Source organism: Strix aluco, chromosome Z (genome assembly GCF_031877795.1).
Source record: "Strix aluco isolate bStrAlu1 chromosome Z, bStrAlu1.hap1, whole genome shotgun sequence".
Taxonomy (NCBI): Eukaryota; Metazoa; Chordata; class Aves; order Strigiformes; family Strigidae; genus Strix; species Strix aluco.
In genome coordinates this window covers 63475131-63488496 of record NC_133971.1, presented here as the reverse complement: position 1 = coordinate 63488496, position 13366 = coordinate 63475131, and the positions used below count along the sequence as shown (strand labels likewise).

Genomic DNA, 13366 nt, shown 5'->3' with positions numbered 1-13366 from the left:
ATAAATGTGTATAGACCCAACAATCACTTCTATGTAGTATCCGAGTAATTTGTTGTGTCAAAATTAAAGAGAGATTCTGATTCCATTTTGATTCTGGCCAGACTTCACCCATGGCTATCATAATTGTCACAGACCAAACATAAAACTCTATCATGATCTCCTTAATTTCAATTTAAGAGGAGACTGCTGCTCCACTACCCATGGGGTGGGAGCTTTCTTGATTCTTGAATAATGAATCCAAGGGCCTTTGCCCCAAACCTTGACTGCCGTATAGGTAATTAACAAAACTTGAAACAGTCCTTTTTACTTTTCTGTTAGAGGTTCAGTGATCCATGAATTGACGTAGACCCAATCTCCAGGCTGGAAAGGATGTGCTGGTGTGTCAAGTTCCAAAGGTCTATTTGTCGCAACGTATTTCTGGAGCTTCTGTAAGGTATTCCCTAAAGATGTCCAGTAAGTTTTAAAATTTAGTTCTCCCATGAGTGGCGCATGGCACATGCGGAGCCTGGTACAGTCATCCATATAATAGCTCATATGGACTCAAATTACCCTTTCCATGGGGCTGGATTCTAATTCTCAGCAACACTAAGGGTAGGGCCTATACCCAAGTCATAGATGTTTCCTGACAAAGTTTCCGAAGTTGCTGTGGTTTATAAGGAGTGTGGTAATCCCAAATTGTTGCTCAACTGTTTCACAGTTCCATCAATAAAGTGAGGCCCATTATCTGATGACATACCCAAAGATGTAACAAATTGCGGGATAATTTCTTTTAGCATAGCTTTAATTATCTCTTTTGCTTTGTTGGTGTGACACGGGAAAGCCTCAGACCACCCAGTAAAGGTATCAACTAAAGCCAAAATATATCTATACCCACCTTTTCTAGGTTGTTCAGTAAAATCTATTTGCCAATAATCTCCATAAGAATTTCTTCCTTTGGTAACCCTGAATACTAGTTTATTGCTAGTGTTCAGGTTATTTCTAAGACAAATTTCACACTTCTCTGTAATGGACCGAACAATCTCTGTCATAGCTCTTCTCATAACCATTTTTTGAAGGTGTTTCACCAAATTCTCTGTTCCCCAGTGTACTTTATTATGTTCTTTCCTACCAGTTTCTCTCATCAAAGAGGGTGGGATAATTACCTGTCTGGTGGACAAAATGGCCCACCCATTCACCTGCTCCTTGGCCTGTAATTTAGTTATCAACTTACCATCCTTTTTATCATACTTGGGTGGTGTGTCTGGTAAAATTGTTTCTTTTTGGGGTACCAGGGCTAGGATGCCTTTTTCTGCAGCCTCCTTTGCAGCTTTATCTACCAATTGGTTACCCAGTTCTGGTGCTGTTTTACCTGTCTGGTGGGCTTCACAATGCATAACCTGCGATTGCCAATTGGTGTTGGTTTTTGAATGCTTTCCAGTAATGCTTGGATCTGGGGGGCATGTTTAATCAGTTTCTGGTGCTGATAACAACCCTCTTTCTTTCCAAATAGCCCCATGGGCATGGACTACCCCAAAGGCATACTTGGAATCTGTCCATATGTTGGGTCGTTTTCCTTCATTCAGGTCTAGTGCTCTCTTGAGGGCTATTAATTTGGTTTTCTGGGTGGACACCTTTGAAGACAAAGCTCGTGAATCTACTACCTTTGTCAACAGTGGTTATGGCATACCTGGACATTCGCGTTGCATCTTGAACAAAGCTGCTTCCCTTGGTGTACAGCTCCCAGTCCGGGCTCTCTAATGGGGTGTCCTTGAGGTCTGGTTGACTGGAGTAGATGTCTTCGATAGTCTGCAAACAGTAGTGCTGTGGCACTCCTTTTACTTGGTCAGTTGAGAGAAACACAGCAGAGTTAACAACTGAGGTGGTTTTAAGATGAATATTGTCCTGTTCTAGCAACACCACTTGGTACTTTAACATGCGGGTGGGATCCGGCCAGTGCCCCCATTTTTGTTCTAACACAGTAACCACCATGTGTGGAACATACAGATATATTTTGGCTTTAGTTGATACCTTTACTGGGTGGTGCGAGGCTTTCCCCTGTCGCACCAACAAAGCAAAAGAGATAATTAAATGTCTCAAAGTAAACTTGCGGGCTTCTGGGATTAGCAATGTGTTTTGCTGATCAGGGATATCAATTAAACTCAGACACCAGAGTGAAAAGAGCAGGCGTATTTTACTAGAAATAACTAAATAATATAACAGAATAATACAGAAAACATACAGTAAGAAAAGACAGAACAGTGCACTTAAACAAATAGGAAAATACAGGGTAATGCATCAAATCATTACTACCTGAGAGAGAGAGAATAGTGATTAAGAAAGATACATCACCACTTGCATACTTTACCATCATCCAGATCCGCAGTCGCTGGGGAGCCCCGGTTACAGCGAGGATTTGGAGAACCTTTCCCTGCAAGTGGGAAATCCTACGCGGTGCGTCCACCCGTAGGTGAGGCTTCCAAAGTCGCTGTGAGCGGGCCCAGCCTTATATACCTAAAAATCAGTAATCCAGAATAGCTGACACCTTTGTTTTAAGCGGAAATGTCTGGTTTTCATCTCACGTTAGGTTCCCCCCAGAGCCTGGCCAGGGCTTAAGGGAGAAGCTAAGGGAGTTTCCCTGCTTATCTAGTTAATTTATGAGCAAGGTCACAAGGCCAGACAACTGTTTCTGTGGCCTTGTTATCTTGCTCACACATAAAGAAATATAAGGATACATTCAGGATAGACATGTTTTATGATGTTTAAGCTACATTTTCTATGCATATTTCACTAATGACTACACACTGGGTTAGCAGTTTCAGTTCAGGGCCTGTTGCTCAGGCTTCAGTACTCCCACCTTTTATATCAGAACAGTTGGTTTGCTATAACTTAGTATAATACCTATTAGCACAATGGTTATCAGTTATAAAATGTACAGGATTCATCTATAGGTCAACTCTGGCGTGGGCTTATTGTCCAAGCCTTAGCACTTCACAATGCTGTTGCTGCTATCACTTTAATTGCTTAAATGTAGTTCTGTCGTTATCAGTTCAATCAAGATACTTATCGTGGGAATCTTTTAACATCTCATCTAGAGGTTTCACCAGTAATCCATAGTTAATGATCCATAGGCAGCACCATCCCACCACTCCCAGGAGCGCTCGTAATTCTCTCAGTTTTGGGCTCAGGTAGGTTGCAGATGGCCTCTTTGTACTGGATCCTAGCTGTCTCTAGCCTTCCAGGATTTCAATTCAAATCCTGGGCCTTGTCCTCTGACACTCGCTATCTGCTGATGCCCGGGAAATTCAAAAGGCTTATGGTCAGGGCAAGACAGTCTCTGCTGCAATCAAAATATCATCCACATACTGTAATACAGTTCTTTGGTGATTTTCTTTTCTCCAAATTTCTAACTCTTTTGCCAATTGATTTCCAAAGATTGTCAGGCTATTCTTAAAGCCTGGAGCTAAAACTGTCCAGGTATATTTTGATTTTCTCCCTGTTTCTGGATTTTCCACTCAAAAGCAAAGAGCTCCTGACTAAGGGGAATGCAGGAAAAGACATCTTTCAAGTCTGAGGCTGTGAACCAAGCATGTTCTTCAGTGAGGGTTGTTAACAATATATATGGATTTGCCATGACAGGATGAATATCCTGGGTTATCTGATTTATTGCCCTCAGGTCCTGGACCAACTGGTAATCCTTACTTTTGGCCTTTTTAACCAGCAAAATGGGGTGTTGTATTTTGACTCGCATTCTACTAATAACTTGTACTTTACTAATTTCTCAATTATTGGCACCAATCCGTTTCTAGCTTCCAGCTTTAGAGGATACCATTTAATTCTTACCAGGGATGATCTTGGTTTAAGGTCAATTCTTACTGGTTCTACTCTTTTGGATTTTCTTGGGACTCCTCTGGCCCATACAATAGGAATCACAGCGTCTTCTACTTCTGAAGGTACCTCCTGTAAGTCAGCTTCCCGCTGTAACATAAAGACTTGGGCATCCAAAGCTTTATTTTCAGGATTATGGATTTAGATTTTCCTTTTTTCAAAAGTGATTTATGCATTCAGTTTACTTAATATGTCCTGTCCTACTAGCAGCATAGGGCAATCTGGTATATAAAGAAATTGATGGGTTAACACCCTGTTCCCAATTCTAAACTTCAAAGGCTGGAAAAACAGCTGTTTTTCTTTCCGCCCTGTCGCACCAATCACTGACATAAAGAATTTGCTCATGGGTCTTTTACAACTATTTAGTACAGAATATGTTGCCCCTGTATCAACAAGGAATTTGACCGTCTCATTCCCCAGCTTAACTGAAAGTGGGGAGTTTTAATTCCTCAACATCTGGTCCCTGTCAATCCAAGTCTTCTGTATCAATCATAAATAAGTCTGCCTCCAGAATGGGTGCAGACAGGGATATCCAATTAACTGATTGTCTCTTTGGGCATTCATTTTACCAGTGTCCCTTTCCCTTGTAGATCACATACTGATCCCTGCCCACAGGGATTCTATTTCTCATATTTCTTCCTATTCTTCATCCTCTCAGGAACCCTATTCTTCCAGAGGAGCTTTGTGCTTAAGCAAATGCAGTTGCTAAAATTGCAGCATTTTCTGTTAACTGAGGTGTTGACATTCCAGACATGCCCTCCACTTTTTTTAACTTTCTTCTTATATCTGGTGCTGACTGACCTACAAACAAGTAGTCAACTACTGATACTGTTTATTCATCAATCTGCCTGCCCCTGTATTTAGATTCCAGTCTGGCTCTTGTGCTGACATAAAATGATCTGGACCATCCCTTGTATTTAGCTTCTCTTCCTCCTCCTGAGCTTTTTCCAGCACCACTCTCTTTTCCTCAGGCAGGACCCAGCAGATTCAACCAATCTATCCATTCCTACTGCTTGTTTGAGAGGGGCTTGTATATTCTGAGCATTTAATCTCATTTCATTTTCCTTCATGTCTAAAAACCAACATCAGTTGCAACACAGTATTATAGTTTATACTTCCACTTTTAGGCCATTTCTCCTGATCATTTAAAGTATATAAGGGCTATCAATGATTACAATATTCAATCAGTTTCTTTCAGGTCAATGATTCTCCCTCCAGATCTCCCAGTGTTTCAATAAGCAGCCTAAAGGACCAGTCTTTAGAATTCTTCCATTCTGTGATTGGACAGAACCCATCACAAAAATAACACACGAAACAAAACAGTACAATAACAACACATAAAATAGTACAATAACACAAAACAATAACCTAACACAGAATTACAATACATGGCTTAGTGTATTAACCCAAATGGTACTCCGCTATTTGTTTCCAGTTCCTTAAAATACATCCTAATGAAGACTTTTTTAAAAGATTATTTTTAGTTTGTTTTCTGCCCATCTTGGTTAAACCTTATCAATATACAAAGCCAAAACCCGTAATCCAATACACAAAGTCAGAAACCATGATCCAGTAAACAAAGCATGCAATCCAGAAATCATAATCCAGTAAACAAAGCACGTCATTCGAAATTACTAACATTAACAGGTGGGACTCAAACCCACAATTCTCCCAAAGGGGACTTCAACCCCTATACCAGTTTCAGACCAAGTGGGGCTCAAACCCACAATATTTTCAGACCAGGTGGGACTCAAACCCACAATATTTCAGACCAGGTGTCCTCCAAACTTTTGTCTGGTAGAACTCATCCAGGGGACTCGAACCCCTTGGGTACCCTTCTGGCCCAACCCTGCGAGGCTTTCATCACGTCTGACAGGCAGGCAACTGGAAATCCCAAAAGAATGCCTTTAATCTTACCAGGGGATTTGCTCCAAGCTCTTAGGTTTGGGGATCAGAGGTTCTCCCTGAGAATCCCTCGGTGCTGGCTGGAGGTCCTGCGATCCCACGGATCCATCGAGATTCAGAAGCAGGGTCCCATCTGGGGTGCCAAAATGTTACTGTAAATTTGGTCTCCAAAGAACCCCCTAAGACTTAGTTTGAAGTTTTAGAAGGCAGGCATTCTTTATTGCAGCACTGGATGCATGGGGGAATCATTCCACCTAAGTGCATGCCGAAAGACAAAAGCACACTTGTTATATACAATAAAAGACATGAATATTCATGTAATTTCCAAGAAGTACACACCTATTTCCAGAGGATCTAATGCATATGTGTCCCGATCCAATGTCAGGGGAGGTTTCGATATGATCCCATGAGCGAGATTAAACGAGGTCAAATGCCGTATACCCAAAACAGGTTTTTATTATTAAAAAAGTGAAGAGGGGTAGCAATAGGACAGAATGGAAGGAAAAGACAGAAATAAAGCAAGGATGTGGGATAGGGCTGCAAGAATAGTCACCACCATGAATCCAGCGGCATCCCATTGGTCCTCAGTCTTCAGTTCTTTGGTGGTGGGTGCACACAGATCTGGCTTCGATGGTGGATGCACACTGAGCAAAGTTTTCTGCTGCCTTTTTAAGTTTTAAGTTTTGTTGCATCTGGCTTCAGGGCAGGAACGTTTGCCTCTTGTCAGTTCACTGGCAATGCATGCATGGGGTCTGGCCTACACAATAGAGCCACAAATGGCTACAGGATGGGGCCAACTCAGCACACCTCTGCCCCTTTGAGGCTTGTCTAAAGAGTCTAGCAATGCAACCTCAAAGAAGTGGGGGTTGCATCCTTCAATACACTCCCGCTTCTCTGGGAGACACTCCCCAGACCAATTCACAGGCTGCAGCAGCTTCTCTTGGAGGTTTGCACAGACACAAGCAAGCTTTCAGACAGTCACATGGCATTTCAGTCTCTCACAGTATGTTAATACATTGCGCAAGCGTACTAAAAATTGGGGAAGGGTCTCGGGGGGGGGGGGGCTTCCATGGGGGTTTTCGGTGGTCTGTGGTGGTCCCTAGTGGTTGTTGAAGAGGTGTCTGAGTGTCCTTTCCATGAACTCTGAGGTTTTTTTCATATAAGGCCTCGTCTTGGCTCATTGCTCTGTCTGTAAAGTTTCTCAGCTTTGTTATCTTTGACTGCCACAGGTGTCTGTGGGTTTCTCTGCCCTCCCCAGGATGTACCCATCACAGCTGCACAAATTATGTCCTTGGGTACATTCTTGTCTGAGGCGCCTTACAGCAATTAGCACCAACTGCTTGCAGGCATCAGAAGAAATCAGAAAATTAGAGTGCTGTTGAGCAGGTGGATTACTGTACAAAGTATTGCTTACATTCACCTTCTGTACTGATAAATTTAAGTTACATCTGCAAGAAACCTCTTGGTTCCACACCATTCAAGTTCTCTGGAAAACCAGAAAGACTGTTTGTCTTTGGGGTCAGTAACTCCCAAATCCTAAACACCAGAGGGGAGAGCAAGAGAGAGGCAAGGAAGTAACATGGAAGGGTTCAAGACATACTACAGGAGAGAGTTTCATCAAAGATAACGTGCAAAAGTTGAAGGCATAGCCCACAAAAAAGCTTTAGGTGAACATCCTGGCTGCCACAGAGGCTTCAGATTTTATTCTAATCCAACAACTGGCCAGTTTTACAATTCAGAAACCTTGCTTGTGGGTGCATCCCTTGCTTTCGTCATTCCTTGTGCTCGTGGCACTATGGGAAGTCCATGGCAGAACATGCCTTATACCAAAGTCTGTAGAAATGTAGCTGCCTTTGCAGGGCAGATTAAATCGCTGCCTTATTCGCATCCTGTACCCAGGTGTGCTGTCACCTGTGTGCCAATCCATCCTAAAAGCCACTTGTTTTGTGCCAGGTTAAACTGAAATCAGTTTCTGGTCCCAGCGCACCAACAGTTGGCCCAGCAGAAATGAAGGGAACTTAGACAACAGCTGCCAAAATAAGTGTTTATCAAGCCCTGGTCTGGCAGTTCACTGAACACCAGAGGTTACTGTTGAGTTTGACATTTCACACCTCTAGCTTTGCTGGGGGAAGGAGAACAGAACTACAGATGCAGAGAGGGAACATTCACACTAATGCTTGTGCCATGGTGCAAGCCTTTGCTGCTGTGAGAGGAAGAGCTCATCTGAGCCTGTGCTGCCCTGAGTGGGAGCAAGACCACCCTCCCAGAGGTGCTGGTATAACCACTAATCCCACAGGGCCAGCACCCAGCTCTCCCCATCAGTTAAGGCCACACTGTATGGCTGACTCCTTCCAGCAGTTTTTGATCAGTGTAAGCTGCTGAGGAGGTGACACTTTAAGAACTGCATTAGTAGACCTATCCCACAGCAAGAAACCCCTATGCTGAGCCCAGAGTAAACTTGGAAAGAGGGAGGTGGTGGGGAAACACAAAACCCCCACACTATCTAACAACTAGCTCCAAGAAAGCAATGAAAGGCAACATCTTATTTACTTCACTCATAACAGTGAAACCTGGTCTCATCCATAGAGGGCTGCAGGCTAATTTTAGCAGTGCACAACAGTAGGGTAACTTGAAATTTCTCCTCTTGTTTCTGCTTCTGTTTTTTGTGACACAGCAGCACTCCCCTTTGACAGGATGGCCATTTACCCCGGCAGTGAGGTGGCACCTTTTTTCCTGCAGTACTATGTGTCAACATGTCTGTCAGGTATTCAAGTAAAGGTTCAAATTTCCTTTATGTGTGACTGTCTTAGAAACCCAAATGCTGTTCAATTTACCTAATATACATAATTTACAAGCTCCAAAATTGTTGGAAGTTGGAAAGGGTAGCCTGGCTAAGTAGTTGAATTTAATTACCCATGACATACAGACATAGACATATCTGACCTTGCTCATTAAGAGTTCTGCAGCATCTCAGTTAGTCTCTAACACCATCTATTGTATTTGCATTGTTAAGTGGCAAAACCCCCTTCTATCCACTTCATAACTTTTACCCCTTCAAAAGCATACAAGGAAATGTGTTATTTGCACATGAAGAATACAGTGGAAGTGAGCCTGATGTAAATGCATGCCTTGGTTGATTTAGTTGAAATACAGTTTAATGTCCACTGAGTTGGGGAAGGTATTCTACTTTAATCTATTATTCAGACCAGCAGGACGTGGATGGGCTAATGAAGCTGATGTACATTAGGGAAAGGCAAGGCAGGAAGCATTTCAAGGCACAATAACCCTCCTGTCCAGTATGGGGTTAATTCAGTGGGCAAAGCAGAGAAACACAGTGGGAAGGACTCTCAGCCTCTCTTTAGAGTACACAAGGTGTCCACATTGTTCTGACAGCAGTAGTACTGCATGGAAGAGGTTTAAGTATATCTGCAGATTAAGTCAACAGGTTTGAGTGACAGTGTTTTCACACACTTTCTCAAAGGGCAGATCTGCAGTGTCAAGGCAGAGATTTAAAGCAACTACTTCAGAAATAGCACTGAGGACCCTACCCTCAGCAGCCGGAGACTCATCAGCCATGCAAGAAAGCCCCAGCCTGTATTTGCCTTGGGGAGGCTCCACCTCCTCTTGCATGCAGCAAGGAATGGACCCACATGCAGAAGTGCTAACCACAAGTATTTCAGCAGCACCTGCCCTTTAATTTTTAGAAATGGGAGAATCCTGTACCACTTGCTTAGTCATGGCTGTGCAGGGAATATATTGAGTGCCGTGGGGTAAATTACACACCACGTGATATAATGCTCCTTTAGGCCCTAGTGATGTCTCTAGGAAATTTTCTACTCTGCTCATTCTAAACTTGTAAATAGAACAATGACTGGGTAAGTCACTGATTTAAAAAAGTTGTGATCAAAAGAAGGAACCTGGAAATAAGGTAGTTACTTCAACTTAGTATAAACAATACATGTCTGGTTAATGTTAAAAAGACTGATAGGAGAAGATCATCCTGCCCCAGGTGTCACAAAATGGATGATTTGGCTCTATAGCTTCCAGTATAACATAACTGCTGGTTTAAAACAAAGGCTAGCCCAGATTAATTCAGAGTAAGTTAGAAAGATACACACCCCCCTTGCTATCCTGTTGAAGGGGCAAACAAAGGAGTTTAGTGTGCCAAGGACCAATGTAAGTCTGGCCTTTGTTTAGTATCTCAAGAGTTTTGCATCTAGTGTAACAGTTTAGGGTGAGTAACCACGGCTCTGCTGAAATTCAGTGGCTGATAGCACTTGGAAACCACCTCCAGGCAAGAACCCATTGTAAACAAGCTGTCAAAATTCACTAGGATATGCCATGAAAATGCCTTAAATACACAAGCAGTTAAAGCCTGGTTTAACACACCCGTTCCTCAGAGAATCTCATGTGATGCTACTTGAAAACTCAACCTAAACTCTAGCTCACTCCAAAGCAGTCACTGCATTTTGCATGGCATTTGCCTTTGCAGGTGTTTTGGGTTTCCCCCCCGCCTCTTCCTTCTACCATTGCTGATACTGCAGGGCCTTTTTTTTTTTTTTTTTTTTTTTTTTAAGAGGTTTTTCTTGTTCTTTCATATACGATCTTCCACAGAAATGAAGATGCAGACTGCTTTACCTTCGGGGGAGCAGAGGAGATTGATAGGTGGTGAGTCAATTCATCTATCTGTTAGAAGAGCTGTCTTTGGGCAACTGCTTAGTGAACAGAAGCTCTATAAGTTTCCCTCATTAACAGCAGACAGCTGTATAAAAAAACCCAGAAAGTCTTTTTTTGTCCCTAGTAGGATTTTATGGAAAGGTAAATAATTTATTTAGTTAAAAGTACCCTTTTTGCAATAAGGAAAGGGTTTTGAAGGAATATACATTCATAGGCATGTATATTACTTAATATTCCTCCATACTTCACTGGCAGCCAGCCTGTTATTGCTGTACGGGTAGGAAAGCAACACAGCCCCTTTTGACAGCAGCATGCACAGCCACTTCTCTGCAGTCAACAGCATCTTCCACCCACCTGTGCAAACCAAGCATGTTGCTTCCAGCCTTTATGGCACCCTCCACCCTCTGAACAGCAACCTACAGAAGTGGCACAGGTGCATAAAAATCAGTGACAAATGGCCAGTTGCACATGAAGATAGAACAACTAACAAAACAAGGTTCCTCCTGTGCTCACTGTGTGGGTCCCTCCCGCCCACAGCTCGAGAACACAGTAATTGTCATGTGGCGCATTTCACCCAAAAGGTCCCAAGCAAGTTTACAGTGTTTTTGCTTTTCTTTTTTGTTGTTTTTTTTTTTTTTTAAAAGAATCTGCACATGTACATCATCTTACACAGACATAACTCTCACTGTACTTGGCTGTTACCAGAATAAGCAGTAAACTATTTTTAAAAAATGTAGGGCCAAGGCTATCTTTTATCTCTGTAGCAGTCAGTCATTTCTCTTCCACTATTAGCAGAACCACACTGAGGCTGAAATTGGTTAACTGGCAACAATAAGAAAAATTCAAAGATAATCTAAATTGAGATACACACATGTTGGCAGATGGCTCACAGTCACCTTGTTGCGTCTGTGCAATCTTGAATTTGATGCATTCAGCAATAAAGAATTACAATGTAGAACATACGACCCTGTTAATGTTTGCACACAGCTTAGCTACCTGCAAGCATTCACCATCCAGCCAATTACATTATTTGTCAGTTTAACTACTTGCAGCATGATAGTACCCCAAACTCTTCACATGGTAAGCAGCTGCCAGTAATTCTAGTTCTTGGGAAAGACAGAATGTCCAATTTTTCATGTTACAAAAAGGGAATGAGAGGTAGGCAACAGCAGAAGGTAGAGCACAGGCTGCTTTTCTTTGCTGTGGCAACTTGGGAAACAAGCCATCTGCATGGTAGGTCTCATCTTTGCTTGCCCCTTTTTGCTTATTTTTATCCCACCCACAGTCAGGCTGCTTATCAGCTTTTTGTACCACTTGAAGGCATTTCTCCCCAAACCTGATTCCTTGGAGGACCACTCCTTGGAGTGACTCTAAACACAGTACATCTCTCTTCTCTCCCCAGGTATCCTTTAGGTATCACTGTAGATTATACAATGAATGGCGTCGGACCAATCAGCGGGTGATACTCCTAATCCCAAAGTCTACCAATGTCCCCTCCAACCAGCAGTCCCTGCTGGGACTGCAGTCCCTCAAAAGGAACTCAAAGGAGACAGTCGTCTGATTTGGGCAGTTTCTGCACAGGTGCCGTGCACTAAAAATACTTTCCTCAAACTCACTGGGGCCAGACACTGTCCAGAACTCAGGAGCATGCTATTCTGATTTACAAACTCTTTGCAGAGGAATAAATCACTATTTCAATTCAAATCATGGATGCTGCAATCATGAGATCTGCTAAACTGCCAAACTTGTTTCTTTAGCAGATAAGTATGTATAATTTCATACAGTGTGCTACTTCTTGCATCATCAAGTGATGCAAATTTTTTTATTGTTTAAAATATTGAACTGTGATAATTGACAATGCAAAACAGGTTTAAAAAAATGCTTTGTTTTCATCATTTCTTGTTCCTACAGTGTTATTTCTTTAGGTAGCTGGACAGTAACGAGTGCTGCTTTTTCATTCCTAAAGCACAGCAATGGCATTCCCCCAGTTGATTTTATTTGAAAGTCCTTTATACCAATATTTTGGATTATTAAAATGTGTGTAATTAGTTCCACAAATTGGTATATTAATTAAACACTATAAAGGGACTAGAAAATTCTCTTAGTTGCCTATTTGGCAGGGAAGTTCCAACAGGAAAATTCTGCAGTAATAAATTTAACATGTGCAAAAGAAAGAAATTATACAAATTGCAATAATCTTCCTACTCAAAAGGATTCCATTACACAGCACTCAAAAAAATAACTGTACTTTTTCCACTCGAAAGCAACAAATTAGGCACCACATTTTGCGCTGAAGTGCACATTCTGCTGGTGTGAATTCAACCTTAGCCAATTTACTTTGCATTTACACCAGTCTGATTTTAACCCTAATTCTAAGACTTATTTTTGTAAGGAAAACTGCATACATAATGAGATCATTAGACATGTTTATGGAAGCTGGAACTTGTCTCAAAAATTAGCAATATTTTAAAGCTGCAGAATTTTCAGCTTGACAGGTAGATTTAGCAGACTAAGTAAATCCTGACCTCTCATTGTAGCACTGAGACTAAGACTCTTTTTAAGAAATGTAATACACAGCCTACTATGGTAACCAAACTGAATTTGAAGTGTAAAGACTAGACTTTATTACTGGGTGATACCTATTTCCCCTTGGTTTTATGCCCATTTCATTCAGCAATTCTTCACTCTCAGAAGACACACACACTTACGTACACAAAATTTCATTAACAAATGCTGCTAGAATTAGAAATTGATACATAGCCCCTTTGAACAGATGAATATTTTAGAAATGTGCACAGATGGCAATGCCACCATGTGCTTTGTTTTCCAAACTTTACAGGAACTGAAAGTAAAGAGAAACACATATTAAGAAGGCTAATAATTTATAATTCAGATAGTTCAAGGTATTATGGGTGTTTAC

General features: G+C 41.8%; 1 protein-coding gene across 2 annotated transcripts in view; it reads left to right on the top strand.

The window, feature by feature from the left end:
* The window catches only part of MARCHF3 (membrane associated ring-CH-type finger 3), a 109823-nt gene that overhangs the window by 81263 nt on the left and 15194 nt on the right, over positions 1-13366 (top strand). The window contains exon 10 of one of the 2 annotated variants that reach the window (XR_012621737.1): positions 319-433. Coding sequence is in view for 1 of the 2 variants with exons in the window: in XM_074813318.1 (XP_074669419.1) it covers positions 11849-12007 (159 nt within the window). In the remaining variant the exon portion in view is untranslated. Of the gene's footprint in view, positions 1-318; positions 434-11848; positions 13353-13366 lie in introns of those variants that run through there. The other variant, XM_074813318.1, reaches the window with a different exon arrangement.